We start from the raw sequence: 26418 nt of genomic DNA on the forward strand, positions 1-26418 counted from the left end.
GAAGGCAGAACACAGAGCAGTATGCCACATTAAGGAAGCTAACTTCTATCTATCTATCTATCTATCTATCTATCTAAGTATACAAGTTTGCACAGAAAAGATTAGATGTATATATAACAAAGTGTTAACATTCTTTCTGGTGGTATTCCATGAGTCATATATATATATATATATATATATATATATTCTTTTTTTTTTTTTTCAAGTAGGCTCCACACTAGGCATGGAGCCCATTGCAGGGCTTGAACTCATGACCATGAGATCAGGATATGAGCTAAGATCAAGAGTTGGTTGCCCAACTGATTAAGCCACCCAAGCGCCCCGAGTTTTATATGTTTATATTACGACTTTTTGCATTATTAAATCTGCACATTGAATATCTGTAGTTTTATAATAGAAAAATAAATTCTTTAAGTCTGGGACCTAACTCAGGGTGCTTCCACGACTACTTCCTGCAGGCAGATGTATCCGGAGAACATGCACTTAGTTCTGGGCAGATTCAGCCCCATCACCGAGGGGAAAGTAATAAGAATGGGGTACTCTCATGAATCCCTTTGGGTTTTCAGACCAAAGGAAGCAGGACTTCTGCTCACATCTCCTTTAGTGAGAAAATCAAGCATGGTTCAAAAATTCTCTAGGAGAGGAATCAAAAAAGGCAGCAGAAAGAAACTCTTCCTAAATAGTTTTCTAGCTGCCATAAACTTGTGCTCCTTGGGTCCAACTTAAGCAAGCCTCATCGATATCATAAGTCCATCTGGGAAGGGCCTGATTCGACCAAGTATGCTTCAGAAAATGCCTCCAAAAGATCCCAAGTAGCACTTACAGGATTGGCAAGGTAGAGGAATCAAAAGGAAGTGCCATTGTCTTTATAGGACAATGGAATTCTCCGCAAGAGGCCTCCAGAGTAGACTCTGAATTTACATTACACACACACACACACACACACACACACACACACACAAGCACACACCCTCTTCTGGTTAGCTCTCTTTTCTGTAAAGGACAAAGTGGAAGGTTTGCAATAGGGTGGGCAGGCCTTCCAGGACTGAACCCCGTGGCTACTTTGCATACTCTAAAGTGGAAACGCACAGTGGCCTCTCTTTCCATCTGGGCTCAGCACCCAGGGAAATCCTTCCCCTGCGCACACAGCCCAGCCAGCCTCAGTGGCCCTGCTGCCGGGGGCTTGCTGGCATGCCTACGAGCCAGGGAGTGCTCACAGCTGTCCTCTCACTGGCTCCCAGCAATGTCGATGGGTGCCGATGGTACACCAAGTTCCTCACCCTCCGAGAACCAGCTTCCCAGCCCTCTCACGGCCCCCATGGGGCAGTCAGGAGAACAGAATCGCAAGCATTTTAAGGATTTCCAAAGGGACCCCAACAGGGCAGACAAAGAGCTGTTTGTTATTTGTACGAACTAATTGGCCACTCCTATCATCACAGGGCACGGCTCTGACCAACGTTTGGCTGCTCCCCCTGAAATCGAAATCACCCCCAGAAGAGCAAGATTTGCCATCTCTGCAATGGTCCCAAAGAATATTCTCCAACTGTGAAGGTCTTTGGTAAGAGAACATCCAGTCACATTCCCAGTAACCGCAGCATGTCAAAATTAACGAGCACCTTCGAGATCTAGGATTCCGAGGGCGATAACAATGAATTGGAAGTTTTCCTTTCAGAATCAGGCCACTTTAGCATCGCTTCACACCCACAGGCAGAGGGTGGACGTGCACGCCAACACACATGCATGCTCGCACACACGCACGCACTGACCGCATACGACATCAGGTGCACGACAAATGAGACCATCGAGGTATTTCTCCAGTGAAAATTACACAGGGTTCGCTAGCTACCTCCCATTTGGTATTAAGAACTGTTCTGCTGGGGGCGCCTGGGTGGCTCAGTTGTTAAGCGTCTGCTTTCGGCTCGGGGCATGATCCCAGGGTCCTGGGATCGAGCCCCGCATCGGGCTCCCTGCTCCGCGAGGGGCCTGCTTCTCCCTCTCCCACTCCCCCTGCTTGTGTTCCTGCTTTCGCTGTCTCTCTCTCTGTCAAATAAATAAATAAAATCTTAAAAAAAAAAAAAAAACTGTTCTGTTCTTCAGCCAAAGGAAGGCACACATTTCTTCTATATCCCCTCTTCTCCTTTTTTTTTTTTTTAAGATTTTATTTATTTGACAGAGAGAGACACAGCGAGAGAGGGAACACAAGCAGGGGGAGTGGGAGAGGGAGAAGCAGGCTTCCCGCCGAGCAGGAAGCCCGATGCGGGGCTCGATCCCAGCACCCTGGGATCACAACCTGAGCAGAAGGCAGACGCCTAACGACTGAGCCACCCAGGCGCCCCTCCCCTTGTCTCCTTCACACGGTGAGAGCAACAGGGCACCTCTCAGACCTTCCACGTTAACAAGAGACCTGAATCTAACATACCATCTGTTAGAGCTGAATGCCGATCACTGGTTTTACAAAGTTATCTTTCGCCACCAAACTTCTTTACGGAATCTACACTCATTTGTCAAATCTCTTCACCATCTAATCTACTACATCTAGTTGCTAACTCCATCATTCACTGGCTGGCTCTTTGTAAGACAGTCAGTGGTCAGTTGTCAACCCAACAGATGCGGGGCCGACCTGACATCATCTCCTTGGTGTGACGCGAGGCTTTGTCCCTCACTCCCTTCTTTCTCAGTTGATTTTAAACTCTCCTATCTCCATTCTTTTTACCTCTCTGCTGCTCCATCTTGGACATAGTCTTTTGTTCAGTTCTTCCTCAGCCAGTCCTTTAAATCCTGGTGTGTTTTCCTGGGAAGCTTGTCCTCTCACTGAACATGTTTTCCAGGGAGGTCGCTTCTACTACGACCACTGCGAACATCTCCCACATCTTTTGTCTCCAGCATCCAGGTCTCTTCAGATGCACATACAAAGACCTTGACATTGACCCGGGGCTCCTCTATAAGCAGGTCAAAGTCATTATTTCTCTTGCTCTTCCCTAACCCACTTGCTGTCTCTGGAGGCCTAATTTTAGCCAGGGGATTATCCACTCAATTATTTAAATGAGAATCTTGGAAATTATTCTCAGGATCCAATTCCTAGTGGTGTGACCTTGGGTAGGTAATGTGACCTCTTTCTCAGTTTCCTTATCTGTAAAGTGGGTCAATGGGCTATTGTGTAGGCCAATGGAACTAACACCTGTGAACTGCTCATCCCAGAGGCACACGGAGAACCTGCCCAGTGCAGGTAACTCTGATTATTTCCCTGAGCAGAGTGGGCAGGGGGAGCCTCAGCCAGCCTCCTGTCCTCACCTGGGAGTTTCAGCAAGTGGAAAAGCTGAGGCTGTGGCAATGGGCTGAGGTCTAGAGGCAGGGGCCCCGAAATCTAAGGACGGAGCTGAATTCAGTGGGTGGGAACCCTGAGTGTGAAACGAGTTCCCCTTCAGACGAGATGCACGGGAGCTGGGATGTGCTCTCCACACCCACACGGGAGGCGCTCGCGTTCTGCTCCCAGCATGCCCAGACGAGTCTGCACAACCTCACTCCTTTCTATGCACGTTGCCCTTCCCCCTCTCTCCTCCCAGATCTGCCTTAGGTCACGTACATTGTAAGATGAAATCTCATTAATGCAAATTTGATGTGAATTTAATGCATCCTGTCATGATAGAAAGAACACAGGCTTGGGAACTGGCGGTACTAGCCGTGACTCCCACTAGCGGTGTGGCTCGCATCTTCCTTAAAGACGTGGTACGTCTTTGAAACGGGATGCTTCTTCTGTCCTCTTATATCCACCGTAAACCCAATATTCCTAAAGTAACAGGAAATCTGGTTTTGCCTTTTTTATTTACCCTTGGCCCAAAGAGCTCCTTGATTTCTCTATAATTCCATGGACTTGTCTACAGGAGGAGAATAATACTATCAGTCTGGTAGCTTACTTCCTAGGATTCTGGAAGAATTAATACATTTTGTGCACTGTACAAGGCTGCTATGGCAACGAAAGCCCCGTGGACCACGTCTAGCTGTGACACATGAGAACGAGAGAGACCCAACTCAGCAGGGACATGGAGAACGACACATGTGCCATTGCCGGTGGCATCACGAACCGGCTCAGCCCTTGCGGAGGAGAAAACTGGCAGCATGTTGCCCATGCTACTCAAGTTCATCCCTCTGGAATTACTGATTCCACTTTGGGAACTACATCCCAAGGATATCACACCTGCTCCTTTCCCCTTGCTCCAAAAGAGACAATTACAAAATTTTTTACAACAAAGAAATGAAACAGCTTACGTATCTTTAAAGAGACTGGGGCACCTTAACACAAAAGAATGAGGTAAAGTGACAGGTGGGGGGGATGGACCATGTGGGTGTGTGTCCTACGTGCGGACACGCGTTTAGTCTTCTCATCTGGACATGGGAATAACAACTGTATCCATCCAGGGAAGATGCATCAGGAGTTAATGCGTTCCGGCATGAAAAGCACCCAGAACAGTGCCCGGCATATAGGAGACACTCACGAAATGTTTCCCTCGATTATGATGATGATGTCACCCAAAGTGAAAAGGAATAAAAGGAGAATGTAAAAGAGCGTGCGCATCTTGATTAGAACAATGGGCGCCTGGGTGGCTCAGCTGGTTAAGCGACTGCCTTCGGCTCAGTTCATGATCCTGGAGTCCCGGGATCGAGTTCCGCATCGGGCTCCCTGCTCAGCAGGGAGTCTGCTTCTCCCTCTGACCCTCTTCCGTCTCGTGCTCTCTATCTCTCATTCTCTCTCTCTCAAATAAATAAGTAAAATCTTTGAAAAAAAAAAAAGAACAATGGTATGGGTACTTAGTATTCCTAGAATAGAATCCAGAGGCATGGAAAGTTGTAGCTTTCAGTAGGCACCCTTTGTTCTTGCTGGCTTTATTACGCATAATTGACATAGAACACTGTGTAACTTTAAGATGTACTATGTGTTGATTTGATGATATACTTATATATTACAATATGATTACTACCGTAGTGTTAGCTAACACACCCATCATATGTCCTATAATTGCCATTTCCTTTTTGTGGTGAGAACATTTAAGATCTACTCTCTTGGCAACTTCCAAGTATAGAGTTGAGAAGTGTTCTCTTATAATCACAATGCTGTGCTAATATTAGATCCCCCAGAACTTGTTCATCTTCTAATTGGAAGTTGACACTTTTGACCAACACCTCCCCATTTCCCCCAGCCTTCAGCCCTGGCTGACCACCTTTCCACTCTCAGTTTCTGTGAATTCAATAGATTCCTCCCCCCGCCCGCCTGCCGTACGTTCATAATAGATGAGAAAATAAATGAATGAACAAACATCTCCCAAATAAACTGGCAACTGGTCTGAAGCCAAGTTTAGCAATTTCCACGAAATAATTCTCTGGCTTCAGCCAAGGTCACTGATTGATTTCTAAGTAAACCAACAAACCCGATGAGGACCGGAAACGCTGGATGCCCAGCCCTGCTGGCTTCACAGCTGAACCGCCTGTCCTTAGCTAGGGCGGAACCAGGTCTACCAGAGGTCTCAGCAGCAGCCCCAAGCTCTGTCCATTCCACCATGCTGTGTAACATGCTGTGGCTTCCCCAAATTAGGGGTTTCACCCAACTGGCCACATGCTTCCTGTGTAATTCAGTAGCTGAACATGTCCCTGGTAATGATTTCTATTTCTAATCCAACACAAGGGAAGATCTCATATTCTTGAGAGGAGGCCTGCCTTGAGCCTGCCGCATAAGACAGACATCAAATATACCTGGATATTGGTGAACTCCATTGGGAATATCCCTGGGGCTTCTTCTGCTGGCGGGGGGGGGGGGGAAGGGGGGGGAATGCTGGTATTTAAGAAGCTGGCCTGGTCCAAGCATACCTTCTCTTCCCACCTCGACCACTGTCTCCCTTCCGGTTCGTTCCCATTCTTTAGGTGGGCTGAGGTCCTTCCTCGCCGTAGAACCTTCCAATGGCTTCACTTTGCACTTAGAATAATATCTAAATTCCTTCCCACGGCATTTACACACACGTCCCTGCCCCCCCCACCCCCACCCCCGTGATTCTTCCTCCTCCCTCACTCACCTAAGTAGTGCCATTCATCCTTCGGGCCTCAGCCTGTCACTTCCTCATGACAATGTCTCGGTCTAGGCTGGATCTGTCGGGTAAACATTCACCCTGCACTCCTTCTTACCACATATAATTACTTGTTCTGTATCTGTTTCCCCTGCAGCCTCAGGAATTCTAGGCAGGCAGCCCTGTCTGAATGATGCCCACTGTCCTTGCCCTGTGCCAGGCACATATATATTTGCTGGATGCAGGGCCATATATGTAATAAATGAAAGAAGAGTCAATGAATGACTAAAGACTGAATGGAGAGGACCAAAGGGCTTAGGCCACACCCCTGCCCCCTCTGAATTAATTAATGACTAGTCTGGAATTTCAGCATGAAGCAGGGAAGGTGTGGTGGTGTGTGTTTGCGGGGGGGGGGCGGTTATCCAGAAAGCCTCTGCAATCACACCAATTAGGCGACTTAGAGAGAGGTTCAGTGCTCGGAAACCAGTCAAAGCAAATCAAAGGCAGCCCATGGAGGCTCTGAAGAACACTTACCTGCACTATCTGTGTGGCTCTTATTGGCTGTGGTTTTCATCATTTTCTCGCTGAATAAAAGAAAAAGAGAGTCAGCTAGACAGTTTCCAAAATGCTTTTTTTTTTTTTTTGCCCCTTCCATTCACTATTCTAAGCAATTAGTAGCAGCTAGTGATGGTATCAAGCAATGAGGGTATTTTAAGCATCAGCATCACTACTGGCCAGGATGGGAAGAGGCTTCCCAGGTGTGTATCTGCCACTGCGGGTGGAATGCAGCTGAGCAGCGCTCATGACTCTCAGATGGGGCGGACGTGGAGACGGGTGGATGGCGCTCGCAGGCACGGCGCGGTGGTCCGTGAAGCCACATGCACTGGGAAGCCCGTTTACCCTTCTTGGGCCAAAGCGTTACCTTCGACCAAGAATTACCAGAAGGAAAAAAACAAACAAACAAACAAACCATGATTCATAGAGATGGGGATATTGTCAGCCTTGAAATGATTACAAGAAAAACGGATTTGAATGAATGGATTATCGTCATGATTAAAGAGAAACAGATTGAATTATCTTTCATTGGTTTGCTTTCTTCTTTTTACCTAGACGCATCTTTGCTATTACTTGTAATGGGCCCTTTAAAAAGCGCCGACTGAACAAGGCCAGTTAAACTGGCAATCTGTTTCTCCATGGCTTGCATCCTCTCTCTGTAAAACAAGAGAATGGTTTGTTAAAGCTATATTGACTTTCAGACTGGTTTGTCTAGGTGAATGATCACCTGAGGGTTATAAAATGCACCACCCGGTAGGCTGCCAAAGTTCACCCCATCCTGGCTCGCGGAACGTGAAGAGCCTACAAATCCCTGCTGGGTTCAAGATTCGATGATCAGAGTTTAATATTAACCCAATGATCTCCTTGAAAAAAAAAACAAAAAACCAACAACAACAAAAAAAACAAAAAACACCAGACAGACGAGTGAGCACAGGCCTCCTGGAAACTGAGAAGTGCCTCCTTCGGAAAGGACTCTGTTTGCCCAGAGTGTTTTTGCGACTTTCTGCTCTGCAGTCGCAATTTTCTCTCTGGCACCAGAGAGGAGTGTCCTAGGCTAGGCTGTGGCCCGGTGGCCCAGACTTCCAAGCTGTCCTTGTCGGCTGGGAGGCTGCCGCCTGGTTTTGGTGTCAGTGATGGAGATGTTTGCCGAGTGTGGAGTGCTAACTGTTTCATAGCCCAAGAGCGATGCAAATGGGTGTCTCCGAAGGGAAAACAGGATTGGAATCACTGTCTGACTTGGGGGAAGGAGATGCTCAATCGAACGTCATAGGTACCTTAACCTGGGGGCTTTCACAGGATCCAGCAGGAAGACAAATATCCCTGACAACTTGACCATCTCAAGACACAAGGGAAAAATCCCCCCAATTAGGTACTAGATACTGCGCCTCTCTGTTCAGGGCTCTCTGAGGCTACAGCACAATTAGTTTGGCTTTTCATATAGGCTCACATTTCTGTGTCCCGGACAATGGCAGTTTTGCAGAACTATGCCCATTATTTTCATCACGTGATAAAAACGCCACCACAACATAGTGACTCTCCTGACTGAGGGTGAGTGGGCAGCACGAATGTCACTGCATGTGAATTCAATTACGCTTATGTGGTAGTTTAGAACAAGGGAGAGAGCGGAGAACAGTTTGAATGGGGGGGGAACCTCAACTGCCAGTGTAACCCCTCAGCAGGTGTCACGGCAGGGGTCGGCTCCACAGAGAAGTAACCCCACTCTTCACCGCAGGCCCCCACCCCACAGGCCCCTGGGAGTGTTAGCAATGGTGATTCCTGTACTACAAAGACTATATTCAGACATTGTGGCTTTTAAACACAAGCCAACATCTTTATCTGGTACCCCATGGAAAAAATCATGGCAGTCTGTTCTTTCACTAGAAAAAAAAATAACTGGTTAAGTTGGACTTAATTGAGAGATGATGTATCTGTATCTCAAACTTCTCAAGGGTAATTTTGTCTGTACACAAACTTCTGGCCTTGCGAGTAAAACCCTTAGTGCCATATGAGACACTGAGCTTAATTTCACAATTATGAGTTTCTGACTTCACAATTCCATGCATTTTCGTTAGTTTAAAACGGATGGTCTGACACAATCTTGAGTTTCTTGGATGTAAGTCATGCAGTCTGAATAGTTGCAGGTTGTGAACACAGTAAGGAAAAAATATCCAACTGACACGCTAAATAAATAGTATGATCTCTCTGTTCTACTGGTCGGGGGAGAAGAAATTGCAAATAGAGTGGAAATTCCATGGAGTGACTTTCCAGTTGCTTCCAGGCAGAGTAGTAAAGGCTAAACTTCTGAGCTGCACAGTGTTTTGAGTCTTACGTGTGCTTTTGGCCTCCTCTCTGCCATAAGACAGTCCATGTGCCAAACAGAGAACTTAGTAAGAAATTCTAATCAAGAAATCAGGTTAGTAAACTTCCAATGGAAATCCCACGTTTATCAGACCCAAGGGGCAAAGAAAAGATGGTGGTGGTCGATCATGCTGCCTGCCATGTGGGAGACACAGAGTTAGACAAATGGGCTCTTGGGAAATGAATGGCACCCCCGGAGATCTGCTGAGCACCCGAAGAAAGCTGCCTAGTGCCCCCATTCTTCCCACCATAATGCTGGAGTCAAGCTCATGACCGAGTGGAGGGGCATTCGGAGGCCCCTGGGATGGTACTAGTTCACTGCTCTTATTCAATCCTAGGCAAATGCAAAGGATCCCTCCCTCCCTCCCTTCATCCCTTACTTCCTTAAGTGGCATGACATTTTTAGAGTCTAGGCAGCTTTGGTTAGGAAATGGCTTAAAGGAGTCTGTGAAGCTGGAGTGTGGGATAGGAAGGCACGGTGACAACCTAACCAGACACAGACGACAGTAATGTTGAGAACGAGGTAAATCGACGACTATAGAGAACCAATGAGAATCCGACAGGAGGAAATGGCAGAAGGGATTCCAACATTGGCTCTAGGTGCAACCCTGATGAGGGCTCAGTCAGTGGTCTCTCTGATCACTCTCTGGTCAACAGCTTTCATGACCCAGTTTAACAAAGGAGAGCAACAGCATTAAAAAACCAAGCAAACCACCTGAATCATTCCAGGGTCAGAACACTGCTCTTCAAACTGACTTGTCACCATGGGTCCTCTCCATGTGGGCGTCCATAGGGCTTCATACATGCCTTTGGCTTTGTCCTCAGCTCAATGGGGACTTGGCTTCTCACATGGGCTTCCCCGGACAGTGGTTTTAGGATGCAGACAAACACGACACCCAAATCTCCCTCCACTCTTCCTTCCTCATCAGACATGATGTTGACATAATCACAGAACTGCCTGGAATAAGAGTTCGGATGCTCTGGAGCGAAGCCCTATACTCGGTGCTATACACACACACTTGGTTCTCCCTTTCTCTCTCTGAGGATGGTTGTGAACACTCCCTGTGTGACCTCCTTTGGGCTATGTCACTGGTGGGGCCACCGGGAAGGAGACATGATTTGTCAGAGCCTTGAGCATTCAGAACACTTGAGCCTGATGGCCGAGGGGGGCCAACTCTCCCCCATTGTCCAGGGAACAGCGGGGCCTGCACATGGCCAGGGCACGTGACCATACACGCGTGTTCCACTGCCTCGGCCAAAACCACTTGACAAAAATACAATTCTTTTGACACATGGTAATGAGAAATCTTTTCCCTTCCTATTTAATCATCAAAGTGTTTCTGGTTTCAGGATTCATTTGAGGGAGATTATCTGATTTATAAATTCATAAATAAGATTGTCTTTCCATTTCATGGTTGGTAATCTGGAAACAATTTTATGGTTTAACTAAATTACAGCAACTGGAAATTTATGCAGCCTTCTCCCATGATGAAATGTTATGAAGTACGTTTTAATGTGAAAAGGAAAAAAGAGAAATGCAGCGGAAGACGAGAAATTAAATACGACCCTGTCATTTCGTTGCAGTGGCAATCCTGTATGATAACCATCAGAATATTAGAGGTGCTTCAGCCAATTCTTGCTAATATTGCTTGGCTTAAGGTATTTCAGAACTGGTCTAATTACTGTTGAAAAGATGGTTTAAAAGTGATTTCATAAGCCATTTTGTATCATTCCATAAACCATATTTATGTGATTAGTATGTATGGTTAACTAGTCATTTAGTGCCATAAGTCAGCCTGGCTGAATGCATGTTCTTGGGGCCCAAGCATAATATTAATAAAAAAATCCAAGTCCAATCCAGGGAAAGTGCTGATTCCAGTATTTGAATTCCCTCTGTTACAACCAGCTTTCCTGGCAAGCCCGCATCCTCCTGTGATGCGGTGGTCCGCTGTCTTCAGAGTGCAGGGAAGGAAAGAGTCTGCATTTGTGGGGAATATGTTCATCCAATAACTCCATTTATCCAACTTTTGGATTCAAGTTTTCACCTTCAACATTTTTTGACTAGGGACTTGTCTCTGTGCTGACCAAGGCCTCATTAAACCCAAATTAAGTCCTTATCATTGACTATCTAAGTAAATTAATGGCTATTAAAAAACAAGTCCACGCCATAACAACTAGGAGACTGGAAATTCTATAATGAATCCCTAAAGATATGTTTTTAAATATCCAGAAGAAGTGTCAGGGAGCTGAGGGAAACCATTCACCCGAGCTGCAGTGATAGGCCCTGGGGCGTGGGGGGGTGGGGTGGCATTCGCCTTCCAAACCAGTTACCAACGCTGAAACCCACTGGTGCGGGATAGTCAGTAATGCCGATGGTTACAGGGGGCTGGCCTTCAGGGAGTGCTTCCCAGGGGGCCCATCAATTCATTTCCAGTTCTGATATTTTGTGATTTTTTTTTTTTTTTTTTGGTCTGGCTCCTGCTCATTCCCTGTCATCTCTCTCCCCCCAGAAAGTCATAAACGGCCGACAAGTCATCAGCAAACGTTTTAAAGCACTTACCATGTGGCTAGGCACAGAATAAGCTGCTGTGGACACGGCAGTGAATAAAGTATCATTCCTTTCTCAGAGTCACTTTTTTTTGTTTGTTTCTGGGAGAAAATCTAAGTGAACTAAAACCCTTTAGTCTTGGCAGTGCCAAAGGCATTTTCCAGAATTGATTAGCGAACAGGCTTACAGCTAGGCTGTAAGGCTTGTTTGCGCATGCCCTGATTCTCTGGTATGGGGGGGCGGGGGAAACCAAAGTAATTAAAGTCTGTTTTCAGAAGAGTTCAACACAACATTGGAATTCAAATGATCTGAATTTGTGGTAAAGCTTCAAATAGGACTCTGAGCAACGAATTTTCTATTTCTGCCCGATGTTAACCTATTGGTGAAAGAAGTGTATAACTAAAAACATTCCTCCGAAAACTCCCAATCAATTTAACTTCTCACTGAAACGTCTAGATTTATTGAGGAGACACTTGTGGCGTGGGCAGTAACTGTGGCTGCCGTGTTTTTTATACGCACTAAGGTCGCACGCGACCACGTCTGGCATTTTTTCTTGTGTTCTCAGTCCTTAGGCAAGAACTGGATACAGAGGGTCATGAAGAAATGTCATTGATAACACCGACCTTGAAGGCTGCTATCTCCCCCCCACCCCCACCCTGTCCTCTGCTCATGGAGAAGGAAGGCTGGGTATGTTCTATGTTTCCTATTACCGCTTCAGCCCATTGTTCTGTCCGGCCGCTCAACATCTGCCATCTTCTGAATTCTGACTTACTCATCCGCAAATGCCCTACCAGCATCTCGGTTATTCCCACATCCTTGGAGGACTTCAGCATGGAAAGCCGGCCTCCGCTCTGTCACATTCCAATTCATCAACTCTTAGAGCTTCAACATCTGCTCAGGTAACCCTTTCAAAAGCTGGCCATTACAAGACTCTCGACTCTTCTTCACAGACATACTCTGACCTTCAATTCTTACTCGGTATGGTTGTACTGCCTAGATCTGAAAGGTCCAGGTTTTCCCCGAGTCAAGAAAGAAACAGTGACCAAAGCAAAGATGTTCACCTGGAATGCTCTGTATTTTACTGAAGATAAGCTCCTCTAACGATGTCTGTAAAGAAACAGGCGAAAAATGGAGCCCCATTTATAAGGATTCGGGGAAAAAAAAGCTATTTCTAATCTTTCTTCATAAATTCACTGAGGCACTGAGAAAATGAAAGTTCATGATGAGATGTGAAGAGAGAATGCTGTGTTCTTGGAATAAATAGTTCTTCACATATTAGCTTGTAACTGGTGCCATTTCCCCGAAAGGACTCATGTGACATTTGATTGCCAACAACTTCAGCGATCACTTCTGTGTGAGCACTGTGATGGGCACTGAGGGCAAATGCTACCGGTCTTTCTTGCTGACCCCAGGCTTCAGATGACCCGGCTGGGGGGTGGGGGCTGGGCACAGCTGGCTGGGTTCTAGGAGGTGTGTCTACTCCTAGTGGTCAGGTGCCCCCGGACGACGGACACAGAGGGTCAGCTGGGCAAGAACAACTCCTGCTAGAAGGAGACATGTGAATGAAGCCAAAAAGGATAGGATTTAGCAGAGGGAGAGGGGGAAGAAGAGAGAACAGTGCTCTAAGTGGAGTCTGAGGGCAAGGGCAGAGGAATTAGACTAAGAACATTTCATGGGAACAACAATTCTGGAGCAGGAATTAATCTAGATTTGTTCTCTGGCTCCAGAGGTGGGCAGGGACAGGGTAGGGAGACCAGGTAGGAGGCCACGGTCGCAAATCAGGTAAGAGGGGTGGTGGCTCGCCCCCATGTGGCATCAGGGGAGCCCGAGAATGAGGGCTGGAGTCAGGGACAGCATTCTCTGGTTGTCCAAATGCGGAGTGTGAGAGACAGCAATCAAGAGGACACCGAGGCTTCTGACCCAAGTAAGGGATGAACGAAGCCGTCGTGTCTGAGATGCATACCTGAGACAAGAAGATAGCTTCTCCAGACACACGGGGCTCGAGCTGACCCGCAGCCGGCCACAGGGAGAGACAAAGCTGCACTCCCATGCCACGTCGTGAATGTCTCCGAGCCACCGCTTCCTCAACCGTCCAAGTAGGATAACAGCCTTCCCTGTCCCACGGGGCTGTCCTCCCACAGAGGTGTGTAAATGAGGACGAGGGAGAAAGTGTACGGCCAAGTACATTATCACCTGTGGGACATGAGGGATGTGCAAGGCTTCCTTTCCTTCCCCGCGCTTCACCCATCCAACAAATATTGTTCTGGCATCGACTGTGTGCCAGGCACAGATCCAGGAGCTGGGGATGTGGTGGTGAATAAAGCGAAGGGCTTGCTCTCATGGAGCTTACATTCCAGGGGGTGAAGGGAAGGGTACAGCAAACGGAGGAAGTGGAGAGATACATGTATGTAAGCATATAAACAAACATGTATGCTCTTATACAGAAACAGGTATTTAATTATACCATTCTGTGTGTGCGTGTGTGTACGTGTGCGTGTGTGTGCAGATAGCCAGTAAAGGCCTCACTGAGCTGACACTGTTGGAGTAAAAGCCTTGATGTTGGTGAGAAGCCAATAATCAGGCAGGCAGTGGGCCGAAGAAGAAGGCACGAGGCGGAAGAAGAGCAAGTGCGAAGTCCTGGAGGTAGGAAAGGCCCAACACGTTCAAACACAGGGAGCCAGGGAATGAGGAGCTCGAGACCGGTCACGTAAAAGGCTGAATGAACTTCTGGCACGCAGAGGAACCGGGGCCTTCAAAGGTTGGCACCCCTTGTTAAATAGAGGTGCCAATTTTCTTACGCCCAACACTCCCAGAGTATACCATGTCTGAAATGCGGCCAGACTTAGGATTCTAAAATTACAGAATTTTCTGGTTGGAAGGAACGTATTTAGGCCCCACAGTTTGCCTTTCCATTCTGGGTTAGTGATCTTGACAAGCAGAAAAAAAAAAAAAAAAAAAAAAAGGCGTGGCAGGCCCCACAGGTCACGTTAAGCTCAGCCGCACCCAGCTCCGTGCTCCCCGGAGAACAGTCATGCCTTGCTGTTCCAACAGCATTCTGCCCAGCACAGCAAATGGGCCTGGGAGTTCTCCAGGCAGCCTCAAAGCTAGTTCACAACTTGCTTTCCGGGTAGGCTGTTCTGGCTGGGACCAGAATACAGTCCCAAGTCAGGCACGAGGACACGCAGTCTCTCAGATCCAAACAGCCAGATCCAGTGGCCCTGCAGAACGGAGCCATGGACTGCTCTTATTTATAGAACCTTCCAGTTCACTTTCCAGTTTATACCCATGTTCATTTAAGCTGCGCAGAACCATCAAGAGGTCATACTACCATCCCCCTGTTACAGCGAAGGGCATGGAGGTTTAGCTAGGCGGAGGCTCTCCCAAGGACACACAGCGAGTTCACCTACAAACCCCCGCATCTAGTGCTCCCTGCCTCACATAGTGACTCACCATCTGGGGAGAGGCGCTCCATTTCCCAGGAGACGAGAAGCTTCACTCCCCAGAACGAGCCTACACCCTGGCTTGTGCAATCACCTATTTTGCATTTTCTTTCTCTTCCCCAAGGGTAATGTTTCATATTCATGCTCTGGAAGTGACATCGTGGATTTTGTACAGGTACAAACCAGTATGAATAGCCGTTCATTCATGTTCCAGCTACCTGACCAGGGGACCGTCATTTACCTTCCAACAAGAGATGGTGTCGGAGGTCCTACGGGAGCTACGGAAATAAGCTCTCCACTCCCACCTGCTTTTGATCTGGAAAACCTTAGCGTGAACTCAAAAGATACCAACTCAGGAGAAAGAAGGAAGACAATTCCTATAGTTGGCCTCACTCGTGTCTTTTTGTATTTTGTCTTCTTAGATATTTGGGTTTACTGGAGGAGTTAGGGACATATTGTTTTTATTACAAAGAAAATTTTGAAACAGTTTGATAGTGAAAACATCATTTGGCTGGAGGAGCTCCAGACACTGGGCCCTTGGGAAATCTCCTGTTTCTCCTGTAAAGTCCGCGATTAGCACAATGGTCTCTAAGACGCCGTCAGCTCTGAGGATGGCCGGGGAGGGAGAGGAAGTATTTACTACTCTTACCAGTTGGCCCTACACGAGTGTAGTGGGCAATACAGACTTTTGAAGACCCGCAATTTTTGAAAGTTTGAATTAATGCTTAGACCTGGCAATATTTTTGAATCACTTCATTCATGAAAAATAAAACTCGGAAAACTCAAGTAAAGACAACTGTAAATCTCCGTCCCAAGAGAGGCTAAAACATGGCCTGGACATCATCACATCATGAGGACCCAGGATCATCCAGCTCCTGGGCCATCGGGCTACTGAGAGGAACCCCATCTTCGGGCCGGGTGGTAACCACACGGACTCTACACTGAGCTGCTCTTGCCATAGGTCAAGGAGGCAGAACCCATCCCTGAACGTTTATTCCTCTTCTCTTTGAAGAAGGCAAGGGAAGGGGATTATCTGAATCGCACAGTATTTAGGTTACTCTGGCTTTGCTGCTGGCTTCAGACCTAAGGCACGAGATTGACAGCACCTCGTGAATATTCAAAGGAGATACAGGGGTGCATTTTAATTTCATCTAATTAGTGACAGATGATGGCTTTCCCTTTTGAGAAACTGGTTTGCTTAAAGTAACACAGACCTTGTGGCATCCATTCCACCGGTATTTCCGATAGACTATCCCTTGTGGAGGAGCAGAACTATCTTCATACATTTGTCAGTTGGTTAAGTATCATGTTTACCAGTCAGCTCTTGCCTGAATCTGGCAGCCTAAGAAGTGACACGTGAATATTACTTGACCATAAAGTTAGATTCCGGGGCATGAAGTAATAATTTAATTTATCGGCACTGACTTGACTTCTGAGACGAGAACTTCCTATCGAGGTGCCATGTGTATAGTACCAGAATGGCAGAAATACAGCAAATTTGGGATAGAGATCAGTCTGTCTCTCCAAATGACATCCTTTGATTTCACTGTGTATATCCCTTGAATTGTAGTCCATCCCGACATTCTCATGAAAGCTCCCAGACCGGCGCCAAGATCGGGAAAGGGCTCTTTTTTTCTGAATTCATAGCAACTACCGTCTGTATCACTTCTTTTGAATTAATTATGTACAAGCAGTCCCCAGATTATGACAGCCTTGTAATTGAAAAGTTTACTTGTACTTTCATTGTTTAGAACTTGGAATAAATGGTGGTTGGGTTTCCAGCTGGTCCACGGAAGCCTCTTCAACCTACAGTGTATTATTAGTGCGATCATTGTTCCTCATTGTTCTCAAGAAAAAACGTGTCCTGACTTTCCAGCTGGACGTGGAGATGTGGAGAACAGATCTCCCCCCTGGAGCTCCAGCCTCAGGGAGGGACACTTCCCCCCCTTAGTGACCTGCCATGGTGTCCTCCCTTCTCTCTGCTTCGCTAGGAGACGGTGACAAGAAGAGCATCCCTGGGCTTCACCCATGAATGAAATCCTACTGCTGTGGTTGTTCCTACGAAACAGCTGTTAAGCCTACATTTTTAGTTCAGAAGCTTCCTGTCCTTAACCATGGCATCACTTATAGGTTTGTATCATGCTTTTAATGTTTTATGACTATCTTCCCAGTTTATATCCCTTGTGCGTGGGGACCACATCGAGGTTTCTCTGTACGCTGTAAAGCATCCAGCCCACAGCTCAGCACTTAAGAGGGGCTCAATAAACACTTATTGATTCATTATTAGAGCTACGTGGGAAAGCAGAGCAGACAAGAGCTGAACCAGTCAGGCACCGTTAGGGAGCAAAACCGATGACCTAGTAATGTCAGCGCTACCTGGTTAGGCACTGATCTCTTGTTTAGTAGACTATTTTGCTCAAAGTAGGAACACACAACTACTTACCATATGGAACATACAGCACTTAATTGTAATGAGTTGTTCCAGCCCATGAGGTAGGTGCTATTATTATACCTATTTTACAGATAAGCGAACTGAGGCAGAGATGCAGTAACTTGTCAAAGGTCTCCACTGCTAGCAAGTGTTAGAACTGGGACTTGAACCCAAGCAGTCTGGCTTTGGAGTTCACGTTCATAAACACGGCGCATTGCTGCCCCTCAATAAACGGCTGATCACAGATGGATTGAATCAAAGGTAATAACAGCAAGTTCTCAGAATAATGAAGTTGCTTTACCAAGAGGTCAAGGGCACAACTGGGGTAACGATTGTCAAGATCCATCTTTTAAGAATGTCACAATTTATATTATTTGAGTGTGGGCTACTCTTTCGCTTCTCTACTTCATTAAGTAGAAGAAGTCCAAATTTCCTTTAGAGCGGTGCTTCTCAAACAGGAGCATTTGCGTCTGTCCCCCACCACAGGGGGTGCATTTGACAATGTCTGGAGACATTTTGAATTGTCATGACCAGGGCAGGGTTGGGGGCAGGTTGCTACCGGCATCTTAGTGGAGAAGAAGCTGGAAACACCACTAAACATACTTCAAAGCACAGGAGAGCCCCTCCGCCTGACAAACAATAAATTATCCGGCCCAAAATATCAATAAGTGCAGAAGTTAAGAAACCTTGTTCTAGAAAGATCCCAAGTCTAACCACTTAGGAAGGCCTCTGATGTGGCTCACTTTTGACTATACACTCAGAAAAGGAAAAAAAAAATCATTAATTTTAGGACAAAGCACAGTTTGAAAAGCTTCAAAGGTCTGCCAGTCACTGAACATTTTTCAATGACATAAATCTGAATTTAGACTTTCACTCAATCGATTGTTCAACCAAGGATGCATCCCACCCCTCAAAGCTACCAACAGAATAACATGTAATCCTCCTCCAGTAAGAAAGTGACTTGATGAACAACAGTAGCACGCAGGCTTCCTCCTGTATACAGAAGCTTCTTTCCTCTTCTGGGGGGCTTCTCTAAATTGGAGAATTCTTAGAAATTATGATGTGATCTCATATGGCTTTTCTTTCTCCAGACAGAGGTGCCGAGGCAAGGCAAGAATTTGCTCCCCAGTGGACTCTTGACTCATTTGTGGAATTTAGCTATCGTAGATGTGGAATGATGTAAAAATATGATCTCAGTTCAAGTTTACCATGTCTTGAACAACATTACATTAGGAGGAATCTGTTATACATTTGGAAAGGGAGCTATTAGTCACTTTGCAATGAGCATTCTTGAATTTCAATAAAGATATTTTACATTATAGGATCCAAACTATAAATAGAAAGTAGCAAAACATAAATGTCCTAGATTTTTACGATTCTTAAGGGCTGTTTTATGTGCCATGAATAGAAATAACGATGCTATTTAATGAAGGAATTTTGTAACATAGGGAAGACAGAGCCTCACACACTGAGTCATCTGTCACACACTGTCCACCCCCCCCACCCCCAGCACTCCCTCACAGCCACGTGGGCCATTCTCTTCTTGGGTTCCCAGCTGAAGGAAAATCATCTGGATAAAGCCACCTTCTCACTTGAGATCATTTTCTTTCTAGAAGCTCAGATATGAGAATTGCTGTCTTGAAAAAGTCGAAGTGGCTATAATCTGCTCCTCTAACCCCCAAATCGATGGCCATCTTGGGAGGAGAGCCCTACCGTCCTCTATGTTCTACTATACACATGATTTTTTCCCAGGTCCTCTATATATAATCTGTCATCACTAGATGCTTTGTGGAAACGTCTTTGTAAGACAAGAGAAGTCAAATGCGCTAGATCAAGGCACATGACTAAATACAAGGACCAAGATGAAATTACTTCATCTTTAACTCTTCATTTTCAAGTCAACAGCGTTGTTATAAAATCATGCTCCCCGCCACCCCCACCGCCCCCCGCCCCCCGCCAAAAAAAAGCTACCGCTGGAGGTTTCCTAAGTACAGATGGGAAAGAAAGAATTTTTCCTCTCTGATTTCAAACATCCTGCAGTTATTCGGGCTATTTCTTCTGAACAGCACCTGAATCCAGCAGGACCCAGAAGAAAGCCGTGCTATGGATTTCTCAGTCCCCCTCCTGCATTTTTGTAGCGTCACATTTTAGATGTAAAATTTCACTTGAGAGTTTCGTAGAAAAAGCATTCTCAAGATTTATTTGCTGTTTAATAGTACGAAAGGGCGACAGAAATTGGTTTGGCGCTTTATAGGGCTCTGCACTCAAAAGGTAGACTTTTAGGGGTTGAACTCTTACTCTTAAAATACACCAATTAACTGTATCTAAGATAACAGCATGGCATAGGCGCAAACAGTGGGCTCTGATTTTGTGCTTCAGTAATTGTTTCTGGTGCTCTTGTTTTGAAAAATTTTTCTTTGCCATAGTACTCGCATTCATTTTTCAGAAATGAAATCTATCAGAGATGCTCTTTCTTTCCCCATTGCTGCGCACTTGTGCTAATATACTAGCTGGAGCAGTATATTTTAAATGGCCTGTATATATTTAGCAGCATAATTATGCAAATGCTACCATGTCTATGACTGTAAATATCCTTCAGGAGCAGTTACTTAGCATCGAGTCCTGAAACAATTTCTTAAGAATTCTGGTTGAAGTGCTCAGAATTCACCCCTAAATTTACTTCTCTGCTGGGTGAAGGTGTGGCTCACAGGTCTCCCTCATCAGGCAGAATATTGCACAATGGTAAAAAGTATGGATTCTTTAATAGATACGGACATTCTATGCCACTCACTGGCTCTGTGACCTTGAGGAAGTACTTAACCTCTCTGAGCCTCAGTTTCTGCATCTGTAAACTAGGGATGATGAGGGGCACCTGGGTGGTGAAGTCGGTTGGGCGGCCAACTCTTGATTTGGCTTGGGTGGTGATCTCAGGGTCCTGGGATCCAGCCCGGCATTGGGCTCCGCGCTCAGCTGGGAGTCTGCTTCAGGAGTCTCTCTCTCTCTCACCCTCTGCCCCTCCCCCCCATGTGCTTGCTCTCTCTCTCTAAAATAAATAAATAAATCTTTAAAAAATCGGGATGATGACAGTACGTAGATGATACTATCTCTTTGGCAAGAAATGGGCAATACTGGTTCTAATAAAGTGCTGTGTCACTGAATATCCAGATTTTATTTCTCACATCCCTTCTGAATTCATTGATGACAACAGGTAAAATGCTTAACCTCTTTCAGACTCAGTTTCTTTGACTAGATTTTTATTATGTTGGCTTCTTTCAACCAATTTAGGCTAGATAAATTTCCTCTATCAAAATTAGCTCCCCTATTACCATATGAAATTTGGAGGGTCTTTAAAATGCACTGGGCTGGTAAGTTACACGCAAAAAAGGATGTATTAGAAAAGAAATTTAAATACTCAGAGGGTCTCATTCCCCAGAAGATTTTTGCTGATCTTAGTTACCACTCCTGAATGGGTATTAAATCTAAACCATCCTATTCTCATGCAAATTCAATGCTTTATCACCCGAGATGACAGAGAGTGACACATTCTTTCCATTTCCCAAGGCCAGATGAGAAAGCAAAATTGCACTCCGTAAGGAAAAACACAAATTGCCATTTCAGACGTTAAAACTTGAACCACTCACTCCTTCTTTTCAGTGGCAGATCAATTATCATGAGCTCCTGATCTATCTGTCCAAATGGTTTCTGCTGATCACAATTTTCTTGCCTTTTGTTCGGATTTACACTAACGATGCCGCTGTTCGACCCACGCTCTGCAGGCCCACACTGAGTGCGGTGTGCGTCTGCCCCCCTTTGGCACGGGTATTGGTCTGCGCCACTTGACCCCCATGGATTCAGAAACTCTTTGCAGACCAGGATGGCCTTTGATCCTACTCTGTGGCTTCTCCGTGTTGCCCGGGGGGCTCTTCCCTTGGTTTGACCCTGCAGATCAGCCCTCAATCACTCACAGGCACAGACCACCCTGGGCTGCCCTCACCACCTTACCTGGTCTCTCTATCTTTGGGTATGGTAGCCGTGCTGTAGGCAAACACTTGCTTCTCAACTAGAGGAGGGCCGAAGTCCACGATGCTGGCTAATCCTGGAGTGGTCCGCGGCTTTTCAATGTACACCAAGGTGCCTGGCTCCTTCTTGAAGGTCTGGCGGCTCGGGGAGGCCCGATCTGGCTGCAAGGTGTGAGGGGGCCCATGGGCGTTATGGTGGGCGTGCATGTCTACCATTCTCAGGTCGCTGACTCGGTGAGGAGAGGCGGGGGGTGTTTTGGAGCCCAGAGTGGGCAAGTGGCTATCTGGATATTTCCTCGATTTCTGTCTGTACAGCGACTGCTCCATATGCATTTCCGCTTGCAAAGAAGGGTTGCAGTAAGCACTTGCCGAGCGGATTGCTGTGCGGTGATACGCAATGATGTGATCAGGGACATCTAGCGGGTGTCCGCCATGGGAAGAGGCTATGCTCATCCGTCCCTCGTGATAAAGGTAAGGATCAGTATAGAAGCCCTCATTCCGGTACATCGCAATGTTCTTGCCGCTCATGTCTTCATCCGGCTTTACATCTCTTCTTTCCAAAATGGCGCTCGGGCTGGGTGAGATGGATCTGGAGACTGGCAGGCTGGAGAGTCTGTCCCTGGGGATGGTGGCGTTGCCAGGAACAACCAGGGGGCGGGTGCCCCCATAAGGAATTCTGGATGGGGAAGGAGGCATGGAATGGGGTACAGGAGTGGACGGTGGAGAATTTGGAATGGCATGGGGTGGATGAGCTGTGGATCCAGGTCGAGAGGCACCAGGGCCATCTCCTCTTGCATAAACAATTTCTCTCTGCATCTGAAAATAAAACAAGAAGTTAGAAAATCTACTTTGATATTCATGTTTTTAGAGAAGTCCCAGGGTGAGTGTGGCTTTCCTGCGGCAGGAGGCTGAACGGCCCCTCCTTCAGCAGCGTGTCCACACTCTGATCTCCGGAACTGATAACTACGTCACCTTCCATGGCCGGGGGGGACTCTGCAGATATTCCTTTGTAAGAATACTGAGCCAGGAAGATTATCCTGGGTCATCCAGATGGACCCAATGCTACCAAACTAACATGTGGAAGAGGAAGGAGAGGGCCAGAGTCAGCGAAGGAGGTGTGAGGACAGCAGCTGGGTCAGAGAGAGACTGAAAGATGCTCTGCCACTGATTGTGAAGCTGGAGGAAGGGCCCAGGAGCCCAGGGATGCAGGTAGCTTCTAAAAGCTGGGAAAAGGAAGGAAATGGACTCTCCCTGACAGCTTCCAGAGCGAGTGTGGTTACTGCTGACACCTTGATATTAGCCTGTAAAACCCACTCTGGACTTTTGACGTCTACAACTGTATGATAGTGGTTTTAAGCCACTAAGTTTGTGGTCGTTTGTTACAGCAACCACAAGAAACCCCCAATAAAGAGCTCGACATTGTGAGGTTTGGGGAAAATAGTGCAGGGGTTTAAATTTTTCAGGTCATAGCTTCTCTGAGACACTCAATAAATGTGGGTCTAATGTATGAAAAGTGCCCAAATCATATTTTCTAAAATTTCTCCTGGGCATATTTTCTAACATTAGCCCTGGAAAATAGTTAAAAGCATCTTTCCCATCCTTCCAAGCAGATGCAATCTAGGGACATGGCCAGGGAGGGTAAGAAGATGCATAGGGAAAACTTGGAGGTAAGTTTCATTCATGCACCAACTCTTCACTTGAGCCTAGGAGAAACCAGCTCCAAGACACTGGGAGACAATAATGATCTGGGAGATAACTATGCAACTGGAGGAAAAATTCATAGTGGGGAGAAAAACTGGAAGGAAATCTCAGGCATGGTGGAGAGAGGGAAACCTGAGGAGCCTCTCTGGGGCTGCCATGTCATAAGGAGCCTGATGGAGTCATCCGTCATAAGCCAGCTACTTCTTGCCCAGGCAGCAGTGACTTCTGGGCTGTGTCATGAGCATCCAGTTCAGGAGAGTGAGGACTCCCGCGGGGTCTTTCACTAGCTATCCTTTGGAAGAAACAATGGCTAAAGAATCAGTGACTCGAGAATCACAGACACGGAGAACAGATTGGTGGGTGCCAGAGGCAGGATATTGGGGTTGGGTGAAATGGGTGAAGGGGCTCAAAAGATATAATTTGCAGTTATAAAATAAAATCTCATGGGGATGTAATGTACAGCACGGTGACCATAATTAATAATACTGTATTATATATCTGAAAGTTGCTAGAGGAGTAGATTTTAAAGGTTCTCATCCCAAGAAAAAACGTGTAACTATATATGGTGATGGATGTTAACTAGACTTATTATCGTGGTGATCATCTGCAATATATACACATATTAAATCATTATGTTGTACATCTGAAACTAATATAATGTTTTTGTCAATTATATCTCAATAAAAAAAGAATCAAGTTAATGGGGCAAGGGGAAACTAATTTGCAATTACACTACTGTGTGTAGCAAGGGGCAGTTAAATAAAGAAATACAGATTAATTCAAAGTGTGACTATCTGATACTTTTTGTTTTGGTTAAAACCCAAGAGGGTAATAACTAACTCACTGAGCTTCTCCAAATGGCTGCAGGAGAAAGGATGGACAGCTATAAGAGGAGCATTCCCATCCAGACCTTGGGAGATGTGACAGACAGGGAAAGCATGAACGGGTGGGGGGGTGGGGGGGTGAGGCAGGGGCACGAGGAGAGAGAAGGTGGGTTCTAGTGAACAAAAACCGAAACAAGCAGTCAAGAGACCCATGGTGTGAGTGATGGGGAACGAGAAAAGAAAAAGCGGGGCAACGGGAGAAGGCTGAAAATGAAGCAGCGCCCACCGTTCTGAATACAAACCAATTCCTTATTTTACAAATTCATTCATTTAGCAAGCAATATTTACCATGCACTTGCTAAGAACCACGAATTGTTCTAGGATACGGTTCTGACCCCAAGTTCCTGCCCTTGAGAAGGTACATTCCTGTGTACATCTCTTAGATGCACATAGGGGAAGAAACCTCAGGAATCCCACAGCTTCCTTATCTCGTCTCTGGACGACTCCAGCAGTGTAGAATCCCTAGCCTGGGAGTTTTACACATCATGGTGGATTTCATCATGGAAAAGACCAATTAAAAAAAAAAAAAAAAGGCAAGCAAGATGCACATACGTAGCAACCAAAAGGAGCCCTTTCAGGGTGTTTTACCTGAGCACCACTGAATAGGCTCCTGTCCCCTTGGGAGGCCAACCATTTCCGGGGACCCGAGTATGCGTGCTCTTCGCGCGCAGTTACAATTTTATCTTCATTAGCCCCACATCCCCAACACACGCACTCCCACGATAGCCTAATCTGTGCCCCCCCCCCCAAATCAAACTTGGGCCATCCTTAGGCTGTCACCCCTGGGACTCTCTCCCTATATCCTGGCTCCTGTGGATCCAAACCAAGGCTGAGGGTCAAGATTGAGCCACAGGTGCATCTGCTCCACATGGCCCAGCCCCGAGGCTCTAGCCCACATGGTCCTCTCTGTCCTCACTCACTTGACACCCTCATGACTCAGATGCTCAGGCCTTAGACCAGGAGGGCAGTCCCAAGGTCAGTGTGTGATGGTACACCTGATTCTCCTCCCACAATGGCTGAGCAACCATACGACAGAAGCTTTGCAGCAGATCTGCACAGATCCTCTACACACACCCTTTATTCCTTCCTATCTTCCACAAGGCAAGGCTCAGTGAAAAGAAATGTGGTAACAAGGCAGGGCTTCACAGAGCATAAAATACAAGAGGGACTGGCTTAGGCAGCAGCACATGTCTGGCCAAATTCCCCATGCCATCAGACCACGCAATGCAAGATTCAATCCAAGCGAAGGTAAAGATCAATTCATACAGATTCATACATGTGTATAAGGCATAACACAGTGCTCAAGGCAAATCAAGTGCAACAAACGGTAGGTATTATTGTCACCATTGATATCAATTAAAAAAAAAAAGGTTTCAGATGTCTAGAACCCATTTAGGATAAACAATAATTCAAACTGCGAGTCCTCTTTATCTGGCTTCAGATTACATCAGGATTTGGGGGATCCTGAGCCCAATTAACACACAGTGAATGCCCCCCCCCAACTTTTCTGGCAAAAGAGTAGGAAGACATATTAAGAATCTGAGTAGTACAGAACTGTCTAGAAGGATAAAGAATATTAATGAAAGGAGAATGTAAAATTGATTTTAATTAATGAAAGTTGAGTACATTTCTTTTAAAACAACTGGGATGCCTGCATAGATATTAAAACAAAAAGATTTGCTGATGTGAAAAGAAATGGCTGGGCGGTACATTATAGAACTAACTTTCAAAATAAAACACAAAAAAATCTCATTGGACTTTCTTGATATCGTGTATAGATGAATTCAGAAAGAAATGTAAGAATTAACAATAATTCTGATACACTGTGCACTCATACGGGAATGCGGGCAATAGTCAAGATATTTAACATCCAGTAGCTAGTATTACATGGGTACCAACCGAGCAGAATGGGACTTTAGCCAACAAGGATGGATCCTAGCCATACACAATCAGCATCATGTATCTGATGGTAATGCTGCTTATCAGCCTTTGCCTGGTCCACTTTAAACTAATCTCGCCATCACCCAACAGGGTCACTGAAAGAATCACCATCCACCTGAGTCATCCACAATGGACGTGAATGCAAGCACTCAGCTATGACAGAACAGGCGGATCTCCATCAATCCGGGTGACTTGGAGGTTGGAAGCCTTTGGAAGAATTCTTACCTTGCTTTGCCAAGCTATGACTGACTTTCCAGGACTGAGTTTTAAAAAAGAACCCATGATAATTTCATCCTCAGCTCTATAGAGAGCCCAGAAAGAGAATGACACGATGTTTCCATTATACAGTGGGAAAATGTTTTAAACCTACGACAGTGAACCTTTAAAATCTGAAAACCTCGGTTCATACACTAAAGGATATGGATCGACCAAAGGCGGTCACTCTTAAAACGAGGGATGGGGAGATGGAAGATGAAAAGAGAACCTTT

General features: G+C 46.1%; 1 protein-coding gene across 18 annotated transcripts in view; it reads right to left on the reverse strand.

The window, feature by feature from the left end:
- The window catches only part of KIAA1217 (KIAA1217 ortholog), a 703089-nt gene that overhangs the window by 40137 nt on the left and 636534 nt on the right, over positions 1 to 26418 (reverse strand). For 13 of the 18 annotated variants that reach the window (XM_027594700.2, XM_027594699.2, XM_027594709.2 and 10 more), the window contains 3 exons: positions 21388 to 22220; positions 7160 to 7264; positions 6588 to 6637 (listed from right to left, as the gene is read on the reverse strand). In XM_027594700.2, coding sequence (XP_027450501.2) covers positions 6588 to 6637; positions 7160 to 7264; positions 21388 to 22220 — 988 coding nt within the window. The remainder of the gene's footprint in view (positions 1 to 6587; positions 6638 to 7159; positions 7265 to 21387; positions 22221 to 26418) is intronic. The other 5 variants (XM_027594707.2, XM_027594698.2, XM_027594696.2 and 2 more) reach the window with 1 other exon arrangement.

This window comes from Zalophus californianus, chromosome 9 (genome assembly GCF_009762305.2).
Source record: "Zalophus californianus isolate mZalCal1 chromosome 9, mZalCal1.pri.v2, whole genome shotgun sequence".
In the NCBI taxonomy this organism is placed as follows: domain Eukaryota; kingdom Metazoa; phylum Chordata; class Mammalia; order Carnivora; family Otariidae; genus Zalophus; species Zalophus californianus.